General features: G+C 43.4%; 1 protein-coding gene across 3 annotated transcripts; it reads right to left on the minus strand.

Moving 5' to 3' along the window:
* Positions 1-41: 41 nt before the first annotated feature.
* LOC109891314 (choline/ethanolaminephosphotransferase 1-like) lies at positions 42-19873 on the minus strand. 3 transcript variants are annotated; one of them, XM_020483750.2, is made up of 10 exons: positions 19631-19873; positions 18301-18577; positions 17966-18140; positions 11604-11751; positions 11370-11511; positions 9573-9657; positions 9135-9266; positions 2998-3156; positions 2699-2824; positions 42-2356 (listed from the first exon to the last, which is right to left on the minus strand). In XM_020483750.2, exons 2-10 carry the CDS (start codon positions 18492-18494, stop codon positions 2240-2242), a joined length of 1278 nt encoding a protein of 425 aa, XP_020339339.1. In that variant the 5' UTR covers positions 18495-18577; positions 19631-19873; the 3' UTR covers positions 42-2239. The 3 variants fall into 3 exon arrangements, with proteins under 3 accessions (XP_020339339.1, XP_031681353.1, XP_020339338.1); XM_031825493.1 differs by lacking the exon at positions 19631-19873 and adding an exon at positions 19453-19570 and having other exon boundaries at positions 47-2356; XM_020483749.2 differs by lacking the exon at positions 9573-9657 and adding an exon at positions 10604-10688 and having other exon boundaries at positions 1261-2356; positions 19631-19799.
* Positions 19874-21046: the final 1173 nt, after the last annotated feature.

A 21046-nucleotide genomic window follows, 5' to 3' on the forward strand; every position in this document is an offset into this window, starting at 1 on the left:
AAGTATATAAACATTTATCACAAATGACACTAGGTAGCAACTTACATGTGTGAATATTACATTTTTATTTGCGTTAGTGAGGGAGAGATTGTAGCGTGATCTTGTTGTTCTTTTGTCACAACCTATGAACATACTTGTCTGAAAACGAATATACCGGAGCTTGACAGTCCGGCCAAAATAAAAACAGTAACGAGTGAAAACACAGTACAAACACACAAAGGAAACAAATTAGGGGCATGTTAAGAGGCTTGACTATCAAACAACAGAAAATTAAACAAACTGTTTAAGGCATCCTTTTACTTATCTGAGAATGACTAGTACAATGAGAGCACTGATCTGACATCAGAAACTACACACACATTGTATGAGCTCAGTTACTTACATAATAACATTACACACAGAAATAAAAGTCAGTTTCTATTGATTCTGATGACTGAATTATAAGCAGACTGCCAGGTATGTAGATGCAAAAACATGGTACAGACAAATATGATTAGGGCACAGTCAGATAATCCTTTTTGTTTCACACGAAATCTCCCAAAACACTTAATTGCTGTATGTGGACCTGGCACAGTGCAGATCGTGCTACATAAAGAAAGTTGTTATTGTGTTAGGTCATTTTAAAGGAAATTCATAAAATAAAATTTAAAAAAAGTAGACTCAGAAAACATGTCCTTAGATTGTAGATATAAACAAGCTTTGGATAGCCCTACATTATCAGTCAAAATCACCTTTCAACACATTGTGTTGGGGCGGCAGGTAGCCTAGTTAGAGCATTGGGCCAGTAACCAAAATGTTGCTAGTTTCCCAAGCTGACAAGGTAAAAATCTGTCGTTCTGCCCCTGAACAAGGCAGTTAACCCACTGTTCCTAGGCTGTCATTGTAAATAAGAATTTGTTCTTAATTGACTTTCCTACCTAAATAAAAAACTTTTTTTACAAGTAGACTAATTTAAAAAAACATTTAGAAACAGGCTGTAGGACTAAAGTTACTAATTGTCATTTAGCTGTGGTATCAGGCACACCATTGAACAAACGCTAGCAGAAAAACAACGCAGACAACATATTTAGCTTCAAATGATAAGAATGACTACTTTTGGGGGAGAGAATCGCATCATTACTTTTCTTCATTAATTAAGGGTGCATCAACACTTGCCATTTTCGTTGAGCATTCTGAGCAAATTGCAATGCTTCAGTATCTGAGGGCAGAAATGCAACAGGCCAAAAAAATTACAAACGGGTACAAAAATCTAAAGCAAGAAAACTGCTGCAAGTTTTTTTTAAATGATTTGTTAAACATTAAACTATTTCTTTTTTAAAAGCAATATTAGACAGGATATACAGAATAGTATTCCCAAGACAACCATTAGCAATCTTGCATGTGGTGCTATAAGTGTTGTGTAATGTTTGTGGCTTTAGAGACAAATGCTTGAGCCATTTGAGGGAAACGAGGCTCGAGACACCCATCTTTTCAAAAGGTGCAATACTATTTGAATACTTTACAATAATTTGTTGTAAGCCATTGATCAGGGGCACCCTAAAATAACATGTTACATATGTAATGTTTTACAGAAATCCGAATTTAAATGCAATCATAATTATTGCAGGGTTAATAATACCACTTATGCAAGATTGATAGATGTGCCAGGTGAGACATTTTGAAATAATAGAACAGCACAACTATCAACACTAATAGTTATATATTTATGAAACTGAAAAGTAAGGTTATGCAAATATTACAAAACAAAACTGAAAGCAGACAGACATCCTGTGTAAATCACTTCCTATGCTCTACATTTTCTTGTAGAGAACAAACACACACCATCAACAAGAAATGTTTGTTTTAAAGTACAATAACAGAATTATTAAATGAATAAGGTAGCACCTATTCAAACCCATTGCATTCTTGTACTAATTTACCCTCACTGGCACAGAGGAGACCACTCAGTACATTTCCTATATGTGACCATTCACTGCAGAAAAAAGGGACAAATCATAATTGTCTAGGAATCTGACTACTATAATAAGATGAAATCAACACAAATTGCACAAACCAGTGATGGAAAATAACGTAACACCTCATGTTTCATCTATCCCCTCAGTCACTCTGAACCTCTACCGGTAATAGATCCACCCCAACACATGTAAAAAGGGTAAAGAAAGAGTGACGACTAGCAATCTAACATGAAGAGAGAGAGAGAGGTGGGGGGGGGGAGAAAGAGTGTAATAGTTCTGTGTCCTCACTGAAGGGTGGAGGGGGTCAATGGCTTGATTCTGAAGACAAAGATGTGAAGATGGGAGGCGATCTGGTTGCAAACACTGACACAGTAACGCACCAAGTCAACGAATGACAGGATCTGCAGACAGAAAGCGGAAGAGAAAATTAAGTCAGAAAACATGATAGACATAACTGTAGATAATGGACCCTGTGAGTAGATGGATGGATGATGCCGAAGTATCAAAGGGTTGTGCTATTAGTTACAAATAAATGTGGCATTAGACTGAAAACATGTGCCTCTGAAAAAGGTACAGCAAATCAGTATTGCATGTGAAATGACTGATGGTTAATTTCAAAGAAAATGTTCTCATGTGAACAAATGCTGTAGATTGCATGTCCTCTTACTTTGTTGTGGAATGACCACCCTGGCCTTGCTCAGGTACTATGGACCTCTATACCATGGAAGTGTGTGTGTACTCACCACTGCAATCCACAGCACCAGGTATTCATCAATAAAACTGTTGAAATACTGGTCCAGGAACAGCAGGCCTGGCCCCAGGAATGCTATATCATGTAGATGCATCTCACTCTTTGTCATATGTGCTACCTGAAACAAACAAGACACAGGCAAGAGTCGTGGTTTAATCAGCAAGCACATTTACATGGATGATATTCATTTACATCATAAACATTCTTGCATCAAGTACATTTACATCAACAGTACAATGTTCAGGGTGGGCGGGAATTTAATTCCACCAATAAGCAGCACACCACACTTACAACTAATTTGTTGGTGATCTTGGCTGACACAAAACCAAAGGCCAGGATATAAACACAGGGGTGCTTCTCAAAGAGCTGGATAGCGGACTTCTTATAGATCATCATGGCCAGTATTATTACTGAGCCTATATGTAACACGGGAGATAGGACACTGGTTCCCTGGAGAGGAGAGAGAGAAAGAAGAGTCCAAATCAGTGGACATTATTAATAGGCCTAGATGATATGTGAGTGCAGCTTGGTGAAAGAAAACACACAGTAAGGAATGCTGGTGGACACATCTAGGTGTTAAGTCATAATACACAGTAATTCCCCCGAAGGAAAACATGGGTGGCCCTGCCTAAAATAAATATTGTCAAGTGACAAACACTCATATCGCTCGGCCAACTGAACGGAGCTGGGATCAGGTCCAACAGTCTTAATACACATCCTTAATTTCCTCTGAAGCTAATAGACAGCTCAGGCAAATGGATGAAACTGACAAACAAGCACAGTCATCAAGCCAGCATCGTCATCTAAAAAGTACATTGTCATTTCTTTCATATTAATTGTAAACTACATTGTGTCAAAGTTGGTAAACATTTACAGTTGAAGTCAGAGATTTACATACACTTAGGTTGGGGTCATTAACTTGTTTTTTCCAACCACTCCATACATTTGTTAACAAACTAGTTATGTCAAGTCAGTTAGGACATCTACTTTGTGCATGACAAGTGTTTTTCCAACAATTGTTAAAAAATTTTTTTATTTCACATCACAATTCCAGTGGGTCAGAAGTTTACATAAACTAAGTTGACTGTGCCTTTAAAAAGCTTTAAAAATTATGTCATGGCTTTAGAAGCTTCTGAAAAGCTAATTGACATCATTTGAGTGAATTGGAGGTGTACCTGTGGATGTATTTCAAGGCCTAGCTTCAAGCTCAGTGCCTATTTGCTTGACATGGGAAAATCAAAAGAAATCCGCCAAGACCTCCGAAAAAAAATATAGTAGACCTCCACAAGTCTGGTTCATCCTTGAGAGCAATTTCTAAACACCTGAAGGTACCACGTTCATCTGTACAAACAATAGTACGCAAGTATAAACACCATGGGACAACACAGCCATCATACCGCTCAGGAAGGAGACACGTTCTTTCTCCTAGAGATGAACATACTTTGGTGCGAAAAGTGCAAATCAATCCCAGAACAACAGCAAAGGACCTTGTGAAGATGCTGGAGGGGTACAAAAGCGGGTACAAAAGTATCTATATCCACAATAAAACAAGTTCTATATCGACATAACCTGAAAGGCCGCTCGCTCAGCAAGGAAGAAGCCACTGCTCCAAAACCGCCATAAAAAAGCCAGACCACGGTTTGCAACTGCACATAGGGACAAAGATTGTACTTTTTGGAGTAATGTCCTCTGGTCTGATGAAACAAAAATAGAACTATTTGGCCAATGACCATTGTTATATTTGGAGGAAAAAGGGGGACGCTTGCAAGCCGAAGAACACCATCCCAACCATGAAGCACGGGGGTGGGCAGCATCATGTTGAGGGACTGGTGCACTTCACAAAATAGATGGCTTCATGAGGCAGGACAATTATGTGGATATATTTAAACAACATCTCAAGACATCAGTCAGGAAGTTAAAGCTTGATCGCAAATGGGCCTTCCAAATGGACAATGACCCCAAGTATACTTCCAAAGTTGTGGCAAAATGGTTTAAGGACAACAAAGTCAATGTATTGGAGTGGCCATCAAAGCCCTGACCTCAATCCTATAGAAAATTTGTGGGCAGAACTGAAAAAGAGTGAGTGAGCAAGGAGACCTACAAACCTGACTCAGTTACACCAGCTCTGTTTGGAGGAATGGGCCAAAATTCACCCAACTTATTGTGGGAAGCTTGTGGAAGGCTACCCAAAATGTTTTACCTAAGTTAAACAATTTAAAGGTAATGCTACCAAATACTAATTGAGTGTATGTAAACTTCTGACCCACTGGGAATGTGATGAAAGAAATACAAGCTGAAATAAATAATTCGCTATACTATTATTCTGACATTTCACATTCTTAAAATAAAGTGGTGAATCTAACTGTCCTAAGACAGGGAATTTTTACTCGGATTAAATGTCAGAAATAGTGAAAAACTGAGTTTAAATGTATTTGGCTAAGGTGTATGTAAACTTCTGACTTCAACTGTATTTGGGAGAATTCACCCTAGGCATTTTTGTAGATGTTTTTTAAATGTATTTTTTATTACACCTTTATTTAACCAGGTAAGCTAGTTGAGAATAAGTTCTCATTTACAACTGCGACCTGGCCAAGATAAAGCAAAGCAGTGCGACAAACAGAGTTACACATGGAATAAACAAGCGTACAGTCAATAACACAATAGGAAAAAAAAGAAACTGTGTGCAAATGGCGTGAGGTGGTAAGGCAATAAATAGGCCATAGTAGTGAAGTAATTACAATTTAGCAAATTAACACTGGAGTGATAGATGAGCAGATGGTGATGTGCAAGTAGAAATACTGGTGTGCAAAAGAGCAGAAAAGTAAATAAAAACAATATGGGGATGAGGTAGGTAGATTGGGTGAGCTATTTACAGATGGGCTATGTACAGCTGCAGAGATCGGTTAGCTGATGTTTAAAGTTAGTGAGGGAAATATAAGTCTCCAGCTTCAGTGATTTTTGCAATTCGTTCCAGTCATTGGCAGCAGAGAACTGGAAGGAAAGGCGGTCAAATGAGGTGTTGGCTTTGGGGATGACCAGTGCGATATACCTGCTGGAGCACGTGCTACGGGTGGGTGTTGTCGTGACCAGTGAGCTGAGATAAGGCGGAGCTTTACCTAACATAGACTTATAGATGACCTGGAGCCAGTGGGTCTGGCGATGAATAAGTAGCGAGGGCCAGCCGACTAGAGCATACAGGTTGCAGTGGTTGGTGGTATAAGGGGCTTTGGTGACAAAACAGATGGCATTGTGATAGACTGCATCCAGTTTGCTGAGTAGAGTATTAGAAGCTATTTTGTAAATTACATCGCCGATCGGTAGGATAGTCAGTGTGACGAGGGTATGTTTGGCGGCGTGAGTGAAGGAGGCTTTGTTTGCGAAATAGGAAGCCGATTCTAGATGTAATTTTGGATTGGAGATATTTAATATGAGCCTGGAAGGAGAGTTTACAGTCTAGCCAGACACCTAGGTATTTGTAGTTTTCCACATATTCTAAGTCAGAACCGTCCAGAGTATTGATGCTAGTCGGGCGGGCGAGTGCGAGCAGTGAACGGTTGAAAAGCATGCATTTGGTTTTACTAGCGTTTAAAAGCAGTTGGAGGACACGGAAGGAGTGTTGTATGGCATTGAAACTTGTTTGGAGGTTTGTTTGCACAGTGTCCAAAGAAAGGCCAGATGTATACAGAATGGTGTCTGCGTAAAGGTGGGTCAGGGAATCACCCGGAGCAAGAGCGACATCGTTGATATAGACAGAGAAAAGAGTCGGCCCGAGAATTGAACCCTGTGGTACTCCCATAGAGACTGCCAGAGGTCCGGACAACAGGCCCTCCGATTTGACACACTGAACTCTGTCTGAGAAGTAATTGGTGAACCAGGCGACAGTCATTTGAGAAACCAAGGCTGTTGAGTCTGCCGATAAGAATGCGGTGATTGACAGAGTCAAAAGCCTTGGCCAGGTGGATGAAGACAGCTGCACAGTACTGTCTTTTATGGATGGCAGTTATGATATCGTTTAGTACCTTGAGTGGCTGAGGTGCACCTGTGACCAGCTCGAAAACCAGATTGCACAGCTGAGAAGGTACGGTGGGATTCAAAATGGTCAGTAATCTGTTTGTTAACTTGGCTTTCGAAGACTTTAGAAAGGCAGGGCAGGATGGATATAGGTCTGTAACAGTTTGGGTCTAGAGCGTCACTCCCTTTGAAGATGGGGATGACCGCAGCAGCTTTCCAATCTTTAGGGATCTCGGACGATACGAAAGAGAGGTTGAACAGACTGGTAATAGGGGTTGCAACAATGGTGGCGGATAATTTTAGAAAGAGAGGGTCCAGATTGTCTAGCCCAGCTGATTTGCACGGGTCCAGGTTTTGCATCTCTTTCAGAACATCTGCTATCTGGATTTGGGTGAAGGAGAAGCTGGGGAGGCTTTGACAAGTAGCTGCGGGGGGGCGCGGAGCTTTTGGCCGGGGTTGGGGTAGCCAGGAGGAAAGCATGGCCAGCCTAGAGAAATGCTTATTGAAATTCTCGATTATCGTGGATTTATTGGCGGTGACAGTGTTACCTAACCTCAGTGCAGTGGTCAGCTGGGAGGTGCTGCTCTTATTCTCCATGGACTTTAGTGTCCAAAAACGTTTTGGAGTTAGCTACAGGATGCACATTTCTGTTTGAAAAAGCTAGCCTTTGTTTTCCTGACTGACTGCGTATTGGTACTTGACTTCCCTGAAAAGTTTCATATCGCGGGGACTATTCGATGCTAGTGCAGTCCGCCACAGGATGTTTTCGTGCTGGTCGGGGGCAGTCAGGTCTGGAGTGAAGCAAGGGCTACATCTGTTCTTAGTTCTACATTTTTTCAAAAGGGCATACTTATTTAAGATATGGTATGGTGGGGTGCGGATACAGTGGAGCTAAACCCAGGCACAGAGTGATGACAGAGATTGCATCTCTGGACAGGCTAGTTATGCTCGGTGAGGTCACCGCATGTGTGGGAGGTGGGACAAAGGAGGTATCTGAGGCATGTTGAGTTGGACTAGGGGCTCCGCATTAAACTGAAACAATGATAACTATCCTAAACAACAGTGTACAAGGCATATTGACATTTGAGAGAGACATAAAGCAATCACAGGTGTTGATTGGGAGAGCTAGCTAAGACAACAATGGGTAAGACAACAACAGCTAATCAGCTAAGACAACAACAACAGGTAAAATGGCAATGAATGGGCAGAGAGGGTCGGTTAACTACACAGAGGGCCTGAGTTCGAGGCTGGGGCCAACAGATAAACAAAAAATAAACTAAATGGAGTACCGTGATTAATGAACAGTCCAGCAGGCATCAGCTATGTAGCCAAGTGATCATAGGGTCTAGTGAACAGCAATAAATGGAACAGGGAAGCTGTGGGGTAGTGGTTACTACGCTGGCACGCAGGAGACACAGCGTTTAAAGTTAGCAGGCCGGGGTAAGTAGAAGCGTCAGCTCCGATGCCTGGCAAAGTCCGTTTGAGGGCACAGCGGACGGAGATACGTCGGCGGACCAGTCGTGGTACGGCGGGGTGCCGTGTCGACAAAGGGTACGGACCAGATGGCGAAAGAGGTATTGTAGTTGCAGTAATTTTGTTTGCTAGCCGGGAGATGCGCCTGGCTCGCGGCTAACTGGTGTTAGCTTCGGGGCAGGGGCGTTAGCCACTATAGCCACTTGGTAGCAGTGATGATCCGATGCAAAGGTCCAGAGCTTACGGCAAGGATCCGGTGGAGTAGTGGATTCTAGCCATGTTGGGGTAGAGTCCGGGAGGCATCGGCTGAGTAGCCGAGTGATCACAGAGTAGGGCGGGAGGTGGGCCTGGCACAGGGCTAGCTTCGGGGCTGGGTCACTCGGTGGCAGCTAGCTGTGATGATCAGGAGTAATGGTCCAGGGTTTACGGCAGGAATCCGGCATTGAGGTGGAGAAAACAGTCTGATACTGGCAGGCTGGCAAGTATTATGCAAGCTAAAAAAAAACATCTGGTGTCTGTGCAGAAGGTAAAGGCCACTAGCAGTGGCCAACAATGACTAAATAGCTAGTAGCTAATTAGCTGGCTAGCTTCTGATGGAGGTTCTGGTCTAAAAAAAAATTGCAGATAGGTGTCACATTGGGTGAGGCGGGTTACCGGAAGGTATATTTAATTTTAAAATGGAAAAGAGATTGAAAATAAATGGAAATGTATACAAAAAAGACGAAAAATACAAAAAGTAAACGAGAGGACGACAAACCACGTCTGCACTGCTACGCCATCTTGGGAAAACAAAAATCATGTTAAGGACTGGATTGATGTGAGCAATACATCAAAAGAAAACACAGAGACCGTCAAAGGGAAAGGTGGGGACTACCATTTTGCTTAAGCCTATTCAGTTCTTTATGAAGGTCAGGGACTAAGTTACAGGTCAATTGTAGACTTACTGCTATTGTTGATCCATTTTTGCCCACACCTCCGGTAAATATAACCCGGAAGTAATTAGTACAGGAAAAGATAGCCCCTAAGAAAGTGCAGATGGCTGGAACTATTTTCATCTGGATGTTTATGACTGGGATCTGTGGAGGTGAGGGAGCAAGATACCATTTATTACAGCCAGTCAACACCATCAGTGTTCAGTACATTTCACAACTCTAAACATTGTTAGTGAGATGGTTTATTTAATTCAAAAAAACACTTTCATTACAGAGTGAAATTGCATTTAATATAGTAAGGAATTACACTCTACACAGAATTAGAACATACCGATGCGGGCAGCGCGACCATTTTATTACCAGTGTTACGGCTTCATCATTCAGTTAGTCATGCCATTCATTTCAGTTACCAAAAGGCAATCAGTGGAAAGTTGAGCCATTCAGAATTACCAGTGACTGCCAAAAAGCGGATCCTCCCACGGCAGCCAGCAAATACATGATTATAATGAAGATTTGCACCTCAGTCACGTCAATGCTGAGAGGAGCAGGCAGAGAGGAGAGGTTAGTCAGAACAGTCATCAACTCTGTCCATATGCACAGCGGCACAAGCTTGCACTAGTGCGTCTTCGCCCAAACACTAACCACAGCTCTTCCAGTCAGATGTCAATCATGATGCACATCATGATGCACTTATGGCAAACATATGCACAGAGTTTACAAAACATTAAGGACACCTGCTCTTTCCATGACATCGTATGATGTCTATATACAATAGACTGATCAAGTGAATCCAGGTGGAAGCTATGATCTCTTATTGAGGTCACTTGTTAAATCCACTCCAATCAGTGTAGATGAAGGGGAGGAGACAGGTTAAAGAAGGATGTTAAAGCCTTGAGACATGGATTGTGTGTGTGTGTGTGTGTGTGTATCATTCAGAGGGTGAATGGGCAAGACAAAAGATTGAAGTGCCTTTGAACAGGGTATGGTAGTAGGTGCCAGGCGCACCGGTTTGTGTCAAGAACTGCAACACTGCTGGCTTTTTTGCAGACTCAACGGTTTCCCTTTGTGTATCAAGAATGGTCCACAACTCAAAGGACATCCAGCAAACTTGATACAACTGTGGGAAGCATTGGAGTCAACATGGGCCAGCATCCCTGTGGAACGCATTCGACACCTTGCAGAGTCCATGCTCTGATGAATTGAGGCTGTTCCGAGGGCAAAGTGAAGGGGGTGCAACTCAATATTAGGAAGCTGTTCATAATGTTTTGCACACTTAGTGTATGTTTTGGTATTCTTTCAGTAGCATGGATCTAGTCCGTTTCTACTCATGAAATGGTTTGTTTTCAGACCGGGCAAGTGCAAAGATTTCCTCCCTCCCATTAGCTTGTGGCTAGAGGTCAGTGTGTGGGGAAGCAGGGATCTAATTGGCTGAGGCTCACTGCATATCTGTCAGGCCAAGATGCTGTCCGTCAGAGATTTACCGTCACGTTCCACAAGAAGGGGCCTACAGTGGCTGTCAGCATCTGTAACAGCGCTAGACAGATCTGTAACTCTGTAATATCAAATCTACACACAGAGAAAATTTTTCAAAATGCACTCCACTTTGAGAATAAAGGATATAAATACTTGATCATACGGATGCTTACACACACATGGGGCTGTTACTGTGACCGTATTACCGCCGGTCACGAGTCATGAAGGCAGTCAAATTCCACGTGACCGTTTAGTCACGGTAATTAGACTTCTCCAAGCTCGGATGCTGCTGATGGTCATTAGTAGCCTACCAAACTTGCTAACTGCCTGGTATTCAGCACTCTATTGTCCCTCTAATCACTCTGACATCAATGCAAATGTATTTGGAAATCACTTCATGAGAGCCCATGAGCTCATGTTGCGCAACAATTGACATAGTACACAATTTGAGGTCACGTTTTGGGTAATGAGCACTACTTTCAAAACTACTGACTGAAATTATACAAAAGCTTAGTAGGTAGCAAACTAGTAAGTAGCCTAACTATCCAGCTGAGGCCACGGGGGACCACTCTGACCCACAATCTGGGAATGCCTTTGAGAACCCCTGACGCTCTTCGCTACACTAGAACTGCAGAGTAGATCCTATCTTTCACTTTTCATTCTAACCCATCACTTACCTCTCCCTTAATTCCCCATATCCACTCCCTCACCTACTACCAGCATCACTCTACTTCTCTAAAGCCACTCTTGTCCCTCCTCCCCATACACACTCACATGCCGAAGCGCAGGGTGCCGGAGACGTATGTCTGCCAGTGGGCACAGTAGAACATGAACATGCCAGCGAAACAGCAGAAGAACATCCAGTCAGGGTTGGTACCCAGCTGCACTGCTATACTGGTGCCCAGGACCACAAACACTGAAAGAGAGAGAGAAAATGGAAACAGAGTAAATTAAATCCTAATAAGGTAAACAAAGTTATATGGAACACACACAGAGGGGCAGCTGTACCTGTGGAGAGGGAGTCACAGCCGTGGTCAAACAGTTCACCCAGCGGAGAGCTGCTATTAGTTCGTCTGGCCTGCTTCCCATCAATGGCATCCAGTGATTGGTACACAAACAGGCCCACCGCACACAGCAGGTATGCCCACAGCGGTGCCTGATGAAAAAAGACAACACCAAAGAATACTTAATGAATACTATTAAAAAAGTGCCTTCCTCCCAATGGATTTTTTGGAGGGTGATGATAGTGTAATCTCTCAAAACATGTATAAATTGTGTTCTCAGAGAATCGGTGGGTATTATCATCAATAGAGAATCATCTGACATAAAACTTGATCTTCTGGCAGCTGTAGACTACACAAAGAAGATATGTTGGAACTTGAGTAAAAGAGGTTGATGTGTGGTTTGTTTCCCTCTAAATAGATTTGGAACACAGCAGGGCTTTGTCCTTCATTAGTTAACCAGCATGGAGAGTTTCACAGCATCATCAATGTGTCATGCCTTCATTTCCTGTCCCGTTTTCACTGGGTCTATGATGAGCTGACAGCAGTTTACACAGAGACCAAAACCAACCGGAATATGACACGTCCTGGCCTACAATTTAGAGGCTTCCCACTTGGCATTCATACAAATAACCACCCTGTTATTGCAGAGCAGCTCATAGCCTCATACATTAAGCTTTTTATTCTTTCAGGTCCTCAGGCAAAAACAGGGATTTGGGGAGCAGGAGAGAAGTAAGGGGTTGGCATGGAGATATTGAAAAGTAGAACAGGGTGGAAATATCTGCTGACTGCCTCTGTGTTATCAGTGAACATTTGATTATGAATTTAATGGCAAGATGACAGGGCTGTGAAACTAAGAGGCCCTAGAGCAAGTGTACTTTCTGTTCAAACAGGACACTGTGACAAACTCAGTCCGGAAAACACCAGGTATCAGCTGCACTGTATACTCATAAAACACTGACACACACACAGGGCACAGGGCTGACCTGGGTCATCAGAAACAGGACACTGACTAGTACAGCATGTTAAGTAAATACCAACTTCTCTGGGCTATGAAACAGTGCTGCCACTAATGTTTAAGCTCTTTAACTATCACACCTCTAACCTGTTAACAGAATGATCACCTATTATGTCAGGCGTTGAATCATTCTTACAACAATGAACATGGACATTATAAGAGGTGTTGTGACATAGGTACACAGTCACTGAGATTCTCCCTCCAGAAGTAGTACCCTACCGAGCATGTTCTCTGGGATAAACTCAATTCTCTAGTCTAGCGAGTCCAGTAAATTACATTCTCTGTTTTGCCTTCCTTTGTTGCTCCACATTGTGAGAAAATATGCATGCAGAGTGATTTTTCAACCGTTGTCCTACAAAAGGAAACAGTGGAGGGGGTGGATAACTTCAGAGACAGAGCTCTATTTACAGAGGGGGAAAACAAGTTACGCCTGTCATCAAATCCTGTAACTTTTCTGAATTAAAACTACTCTAACCCACCTTTTAGTTGCCGACTGTTGAAGCAGTGACCTGTTAAGCAGCACAGTGGAAGTCAGGTGACACAGCAGTGATCTGCAAACCTGCCTCCTGGAGACCCACAGGGTGTGCAGGCTTTTGTTCCAGCCCAGCACTAACACACCGGATTCAACTAATCATCAAGCCCTTGATTCATTCAATCAAGTGTGATACTGCTGGGTCGTAACAGTAGCCTGCACCCCCTGTGGGTGTCAGGGCCAGGATGAAAGAACATCTGCATTAAAAAGACTCCTAAAATGAGAACATGTTTTGCCTTGCGGATAATGCTTGGTCTACTTTTCAAGGTTATTTGTGGATTAAATTCAAATGGTCAAATATGCAGTCAGCTGCTAGCTGGGAAAGCTAGAATTGTAGGGATAATAAACATGTTGTTTTCTCCCATGGTTAAACTGGCTTCTATAACAAATAAGTAGATTATACAGTTGAAGTTGGAAGTTTATGTACACTCAGATTGGAGTCATTAAAACTTGTTTTTCAACCACTCCATAAATTTCTTGTTAACAAACTATAGTTTTGGCAAGTCGGTTAGGACATCTACCTTGTGCATGACACAAGTAATTTTTCCAACAATTGTTTACAGACAGATTATTTCACTTACAATTCACTGTATCACAATTCCAGTGGGTCAGAAGTTTACATACACACAAGTTGACTGGGTCTTTAAACAGCTTGGAAAATTACAGAAAATTATGTCATGGCTTTAGAAGCTTCTGATAGGCTAATTGACATCATGAGTCACTTGGAGGTGTAAGTGTGAATGTATTTCAAGGCCAGCCTTCATACTCAGTGCCTTTTTGCTTGACATCATGGGAAAATAAATTGTAAAAAAAATCAGCCAAGACCCCAGAAAAAGAATAGTAGACCTCCACAAGTCTGGATCATCCTTGGGAACAATTTCCAAACGCCTGAAAGTACCACGTTCATCTGTACAAACAGTACGCAAGTATAAACACCATGGGACCACGCAGCCGTCATACCGCTCAGGAAAGGAGACTCATTCTGTCTCCTAGAGATGAAAGTACTTTGGTGCGAAACGTGCAAATCAATCCCAGAACAACAGCAAAGGACCTTGTGAAGATGCTGGAGGAAACAAGTACAAATGTATCTACACTGCTCAAAAAATAAAGGGAACACTTAAACAACACAATGTAACTCCAAGTCAATCACACTTCTGTGAAATCAAACTGTCCACTTAGGAAGCAACACTGATTGACAATAAATTTCACATGCTGTTGTGCAAATGTAATAGACAACAGGTGGAAATTATAGGCAATTAGCAAGACACCCCCAATAAAGGAGTGGTTCTGCAGGTGGTAACCAAAGACCACTTCTCAGTTCCTATGCTTCCTGGCTGATGTTTTGGTCACTTTTGAATGCTGGCGATGCTTTCACTCTAGTGGTAGCATGAGTCGGAGTCTACAACCCACACAAGAGGCTCAGGTAGTGCAGCTCATCCAGGATGGCACATCAATGCGAGCTGTGGCAAGAAGGTTTGCTGTGTGTCAGCGTAGTGTCCAGAGCATTGAGGCGCTACCAGGAGACAGGCCAGTGCATCAGGAGACATAGATGAGGCCGTAGGAGGGCAACAACCCAGCAGCAGGACCACTACCTCCACCTTTGTGCAAGGAGGAGCAGGAGGAGCACTGCCAGAGCCCTGCAAAATGACCTCCAGCAGGCACAAATGTGCATGTGTCTGCTCAAACGGTCAGAAACAGACTCCATGAGGGTGGTATGAGGGCCCGACGTCCACAGGGGGGGGGGTTGTGCTTACAGCCCAACACCGTGCAGGACGTTTGGCATTTGCCAGAGAACACCAAGATTGGCTAATTTGCCACTGGCGCCCTGTGCTCTTCACAGATGAAAGCAGGTTCACACTGAGCACGTGACAGAGTCTGGAGACGCCGTGGAGAACGTTCTGCTGTCTGCAACATCCTCCAGTATGAGCGGTTTGGCAGTGGGTCAGTCATGGTGTGGGGTGGCATTTCTTTGGGGGGCCGCACAGCCCTCCATGTGCTCGCCAGAGGTAGCCTGACTGCCATTAGGTACTGAGATGAGATCCTCCGACCCCTTATGAGACCATATGCTGGTGCGGTTGGCCCTGGGTTCCTCCTAATGCAAGACAATGCTAGACCTCATGTGGCTGGAGTGTGTCAGCAGTTCCTGCAAGAGGAAGGCATTGATGCTATGGACTGGCCCGCCCGTTCCCCAGACCTGAATACAATTGAGCACATCTGGGACATCATGTCTCGCTCCATCCACCAACGCCACGTTGCACCACAGACTGTCCAGGAGTTGGCGGATGCTTTAGTCCAGGTCTGGACTTTAGTCCAGGTCCAGGTCTGGAGGAGATCCCTCAGGTTACCATCCGCCACCTCATCAGGAGCATGCCCAGGCGATGTAGGGAGGTCATACAGGCACGTAGAGGCCACACACACTACTGAGCCTCATTTTGACTTGTTTTAAGGACATTACATCAAAGTTGGATCAGCCTGTAGTGTGGTTTTCCACTTTAATTTTGAGTGCGACTCCAAATCCAGATCTCCATGGGTTGATAAATTTGATTTCCATTGATAATATGCGATTATGTTGTCAGCACATTCAACTATGTAAAGAAAAAAGTATTTAATAAGCATATTTCATTCATTCAGATCTAGGATGTGTTATTTTAGTGTTCCCTTTATTTTTTTGAGCAGTGTATATCCACATTAAAACGAGTCCTATATCAACATAACCTGAAAGGCCGCTCAGCAAGGAAGAAGCGCCTTCTCCAAAACCACCATAAAAAAGCCAGACTACGGTTTGCAACTGCACATGGGGACAAAGATCGTACTTTTTGGAGTAATGTCTTCTGGTCTGATGAAACAAAAATAGAACTGTTCGGCCATAATGACCATAATTATGTCTGCAAGTTGAAGAACACCATCCCAACTGTGAAGCACAGGGGTGGCATTTTCATGTTGTGGGGGTGCTTTGCTGCAGGAGGGACTGGTGCACTTCACAAAATAGATGGCATCATGAGGCAGGACAATTATGTGGATATATTGATGCAAAGCCATCAAGACATAAGTCAGGAAGTTAAAGCTTGGTCGCAAATGGGTCTTCCAAATGGACAATGACCCCAAGCATACTTCCAAAGTTGTGGCAAAATGGCTTAAAGACAACAAAGTCAAGTTATTAGAGTAGCCATCACAAAGCCCTGACCTCAATCCTATAGAACATTTCTGGGCAGAACTGAAAAAGCGCGTGCGAGCAAGGAGGCCGACAAACCTGACTCAGTTACACCAGCTCTGTTTGGACCCAACTTATGAAGCTTGTGGAAGGCTACCTGAGACGTTTGACCCAAGTTAAACAATTTAAAGGCAATGCTACCAAATACTAATTGAGTGTGTGTAAACTTCTGACCCACTGGGAATGTGATGAAAGAAATACAAGCTGAAATAAATCACTCTACTATTCTGACATGTCACATTCTTAAAATAAATCAGTGATCCTAACTGACCTAAGACGGAGAGTTTTTACTTTGATTAAATGTCAGGAATTGTGAAAAACTGAGTTTAAATGTATTTGGCTTAGGTGTATGTAAACTTCCGACTTCAACTGTATAAGTTTATGTTTACAGTGACTAAGTCTTTGTGAGCCTCATACACTTGGCTCATGTGCTTTTCCACGGTAACAGAATGAATGTGATATGTGCCATTATTCTGTTACCAAACTTTGCATCTGCACTATTCTTCAAGTAAATGCGTTTTGTAAAATGTTCAGTGGAAATGGTTTACTAGTAGTCCTTGTGCATAGAGTTGCATGGTATGTTTAACTTTGCAATCATTGTTTTTTGTGAAAACAACATCGGAGTTAAGTAACCACATTGTGGGCCTGTTACAATACATAAATCATGACGGATTGGAAGAATATCCACTTTGTTAGATCATATTTGTTTTATGCACGACAATCTGGTCAATAGAACGTCCGCGTTCCATTGACTCCTTTACCTCAGACAAACAAAATGCATTATATTGCATTAGGCTGTTTTGTATGCCTCAGTTTGAACGCAATCTAATTTTATGTACATTAAAAAGTCTGATATCACAAATTAAATTCCCTTGTGGAAAGACAAAGTTATCCTAGGTTCTCAGTTCTGGAGGGAAACGACTAAGCTTAACAGTTTGTATGTTTTGCTGTCTCCTCTCTATTCCCGGTCCTTAGTGTGCACTCATCGCTGCAGTGCTGTGGTGTGTTGGCCGGGGAAGGGGTCGGGGTATCAGGTGCAGACTAGCTGTAACCTGAGAGCTATGGGCACGGGATGTTCATCCAGAACAGAAAGCCTGAGCTATGCCAAACTCTCAACAGCACAGAGATGGTAAACAAACAAAAAGCCAGACAAACGTACCATAAAAACCATTGCTGACAGAAAACACATTCACAGAACCTTGAGACAAAATAACTGACGAGGGGGAATGCTTGAGTAAAAAAAAACAATGCAAATGCTATACGAAGTATGAACCCCTGATAATGTTGTATTGAATGTTTGTTTGTAGCTTTAGAGATCAACCTAAAAAAGTGTTTTCAAACATTTGAGCAACACAGAGTTCAATTATCTGACAGTCTGTGATGAAAACTTTATTCCAATGTGCCCGACAGGCAAATACAATACGGTAGCACTTTACTTGAGCCCTCCAACCATACCTGTCCAATGGCACGAAGCCAGGCAGTGTATAACCAGCCTATTCAGTGGGGCAGGACAGTAGAACGTACACCCCTTGGGGTCCCGAGGACTGAGTTTGGGAAATGCTGACTTACACCCTACCTGAATAGGTGCTACATTGTTGCCATTGTTACCTGTTCAGTGGCAGTGGGGCAGTAGTAGACCAGCACCAGGGTGGTGAATACATTGGTGGCCAGGCCCACGATGGTGATGAGGTTGGGGGCAATCCAGGTGGGCACATGGCCCACCAGCCACTCCCAGTAGCACTGCATCAGAGGCTCCAGCAGGGAGTGACCTGCACTGCTGTACCTGTAGAGGGTGAACCAGGACCCCAGAACGATTAACCAGATTGAACACATTTTCATCCCAAAGTGCTTGATGTAACACTAAGCACAAAACACATTGTGTGATCATCACATCAAAGCTAAATAAGGATATAATTGATCTTAGGTTTTACAAATGATAGTACCTGTGTTCCTCCAGTCTCTTCAGCTGTTGGCGGTCGAGCGGGGGAGTGGGCAGCTCAATCAGCCTGCGCAGGGCTCCAGGGGCCAGCCAGCAGGCCGCCTCCATGCCCACACCCTGCCCAGGATCCCTCTCCTTCACTGGGCCTCGGCGTGTCCGAACACCCCCCTGCTGCTGCTGGTACCCAGTGGTGCTCATGGCCCTGCTAGCACAGTGCCCTCTACTTCAGGCTGCCTCAGCCTCCCCCACCACTTGCTGGGGCTCCACAATGGAGCTGCACACTGGTGGGTGGAAGAGGAGAGAACAGGTCATGTGATGAAAGGTTGGCTCACATGAAGACTAGGTGCTGAAATGGTACTTGGAGTTCAGTTGGCTCTAGTAGTGGTCTCTCACCAGCTGCTTCTTTAACTGTTTTACTGAAATAATTTAATCTCATACAAGTTCAACTTGAGTGAAAGTGAGGCACGATGTGGTGGGTGGGATAGCTAGAAAAAGAGTTGATAATGAAAGAGAATACAAATTAACCATAGTGTCAAGCTAGGCTATCTATTGACACCCACACTCATGTTCACCCAGTTCTGAGTTATAAAACACTGTTCAGTCACACCCCTAAAGATACAACGGGGCGGGATACGGCAGGCCCCGCCCTCACAATCCACTGAACACGAGGCTTCCCAAACAAATCTTAGCCACCGAGAATTCCGTATCATCGGAGAGTCACAATCTGCACACAGTAACCACAGAAATTCCTCTACAACAGTGGTGTCTAAACTTGGTCAGACCCCTTTCTTGTGATCCCACCGACCAAACCAATGTTTGACCAATGTTGCAGACCTTGTTGTTTATAGCAAAGCAACAAATGTATCAATGATGCAGTCAGTCAGACCCCCAGGTCATTCCAGGTTTAACTCGTTTCCACTTGTAGCACCATCATAAAAGTATTGCAAAGTAACTGAGTTCGATACTGACATCAATGAATATCAAAGACAAAAGGGGAGATCAATGGGAATGGATAGCAAACATATGCAATACAAATGTTCTGCGACACTGCCTCTGAAACCTGTCTGTCTAAACAGTCTCACTGTAAATTACAGAACGTCTGGACAACTAACAGCACTTGCAAATGACAACACGACACATAGTTAGCTAATGATACCTATCCCTCGATGAAATGACAACGTAGATAACTGCCAATGTTTCCTTCACCGAGCTCTAGAAATCCATCAGTTGATTTGTCCCCCCCTCTCTCTCCCTCCAGAACCAAAATGACAGCTAGCTAGCTTTCTTGCTAGTTAGTTAGCAGTAAGATATCAGCTTGCCAAGGAGACGCTGACCTGGCTAGTAAAGAGGGCAGGGTGTCCGATGTTCGGGGCACTTCACAGTGCGTCGAATGACTCCTTGGTAGCGTTGCAGCAGTAGTCTTCCGTTCACGGCGGGGGTAAAGATGCAAAAGCCCTCAGCGAGCGTTACTGCAGGTAGGATCAACAACACCTCGGGTCCCACTCAGGGTTCTTCTTTAAGTTTTATTGTCGAATCGCAACCAACTGACATGTGCATACACCGCCACCTACTGTACTGGAGTGTGAGGCCAGTCATGACCTATTTAACTCTTCTAAGGGATAGGGCACTTCCCCAGTATCTACTTGTAAAGCTTCAACCGGTGTAGTTTTAATGCACCATCACACATCCTGAGTGCCCTCGCTTGCATCCTATCAAGGCGCAACAGCAAACTTAACATGTGTAAATATTTGTATGAACATTAGATTCAACAACTGAGACATAAACTGAACAAGTTCCACAGACATACAGTGGGGCAAAAAAGTGTTGAGTCAGCCACCAAGTGTGCAAGTTCTCCCACTTAAAAAGATGAGAGAGGCCTGTAATTTTCATCATAGGTGCACTTCAACTATGACAGACAAAATTAGAAAAAAAAATCCAGAAAATCACATTGTAGGATTTTTAATGAATTTATTTGCAAATTATGGTGGAAAATAAGTAGTTGGTCAATAACAAAAGTTTATCTCAATACTTTGTTATATACCCTTGGTTGACAATGACAGAGGTCAAACGTTTTCTGTAAGTCTTCACAAGGTTTTCACAAACTGTTGCTGGTATTTTGGCCCATTCCTCCATGCAGATCTCCTCTAGAGCAGTGATGTTTTTGGGCTGTTGCTGGGCAACACAGACTTTCAACTCCCTCCAAAGATTTTCTATGGGGTTGAGATCTGGAGACTGGCTAGGCCACTCCAGGACCTTGAAATGCTTCTTACGAAGCCACTCCTTCGTTGCCCGGAAGGTGTGTTTGGGTTCATTGTCGTGCTGAAAGACCCAGCCACGTGTCATCTTCAATGCCCTTGCTGATGGAAGGAGGTTTTCACTCAAAATCTCACGATACATGGCCCCATTCATTCTTTCCTTTACACGGATCAGTCGTCCTGGTCCCTTTGCAGAAAAACAGCCCCAAAGCATGATGTTTCCACCCCCATGCTTCACAGTAGGTATGGTGTTCTTTGGATGCAACTCAGCATTCTTTGTCCTCCAAACACGACGAGTTGAGTTTTTACCAAAAAGTTATATTTTGGTTTCATCTGACCATATGACATTCTCCCAATCTTCTTCTGGATCATCCAAATGCTCTCTAGCAAACTTCAGACGGGCCTGGACATGTACTGGCTTAAGCAGGGGGACACGTCTGGCACTACAGGATTTGAGTCCCTGGCGGCGTAGTGTGTTACTGATGGTAGACTTTG

The sequence above is a fragment of the Oncorhynchus kisutch genome, linkage group LG5 (assembly GCF_002021735.2).
Source record: "Oncorhynchus kisutch isolate 150728-3 linkage group LG5, Okis_V2, whole genome shotgun sequence".
Classification (NCBI taxonomy): domain Eukaryota; kingdom Metazoa; phylum Chordata; class Actinopteri; order Salmoniformes; family Salmonidae; genus Oncorhynchus; species Oncorhynchus kisutch.

Excerpts from the sequence above, each read along its gene's own strand:
- LOC109891314 (XM_020483750.2), bottom strand. The coding sequence starts at position 18,494 with ATGAGCACCACTGGGTACCAGCAGCAGCAGGGGGGTGTTCGGACACGC. Across the intron at positions 11,752-17,965 it reads GCCCCACTGCCACTGAACAG|GCACCGCTGTGGGCATACCT; the intron begins GTAACAATGGCA and ends TTTTTTCATCAG. Across the intron at positions 3,157-9,134 it reads AAAATGGATCAACAATAGCA|GGAACCAGTGTCCTATCTCC; the intron begins GTAAGTCTACAA and ends TCTCCTCTCCAG.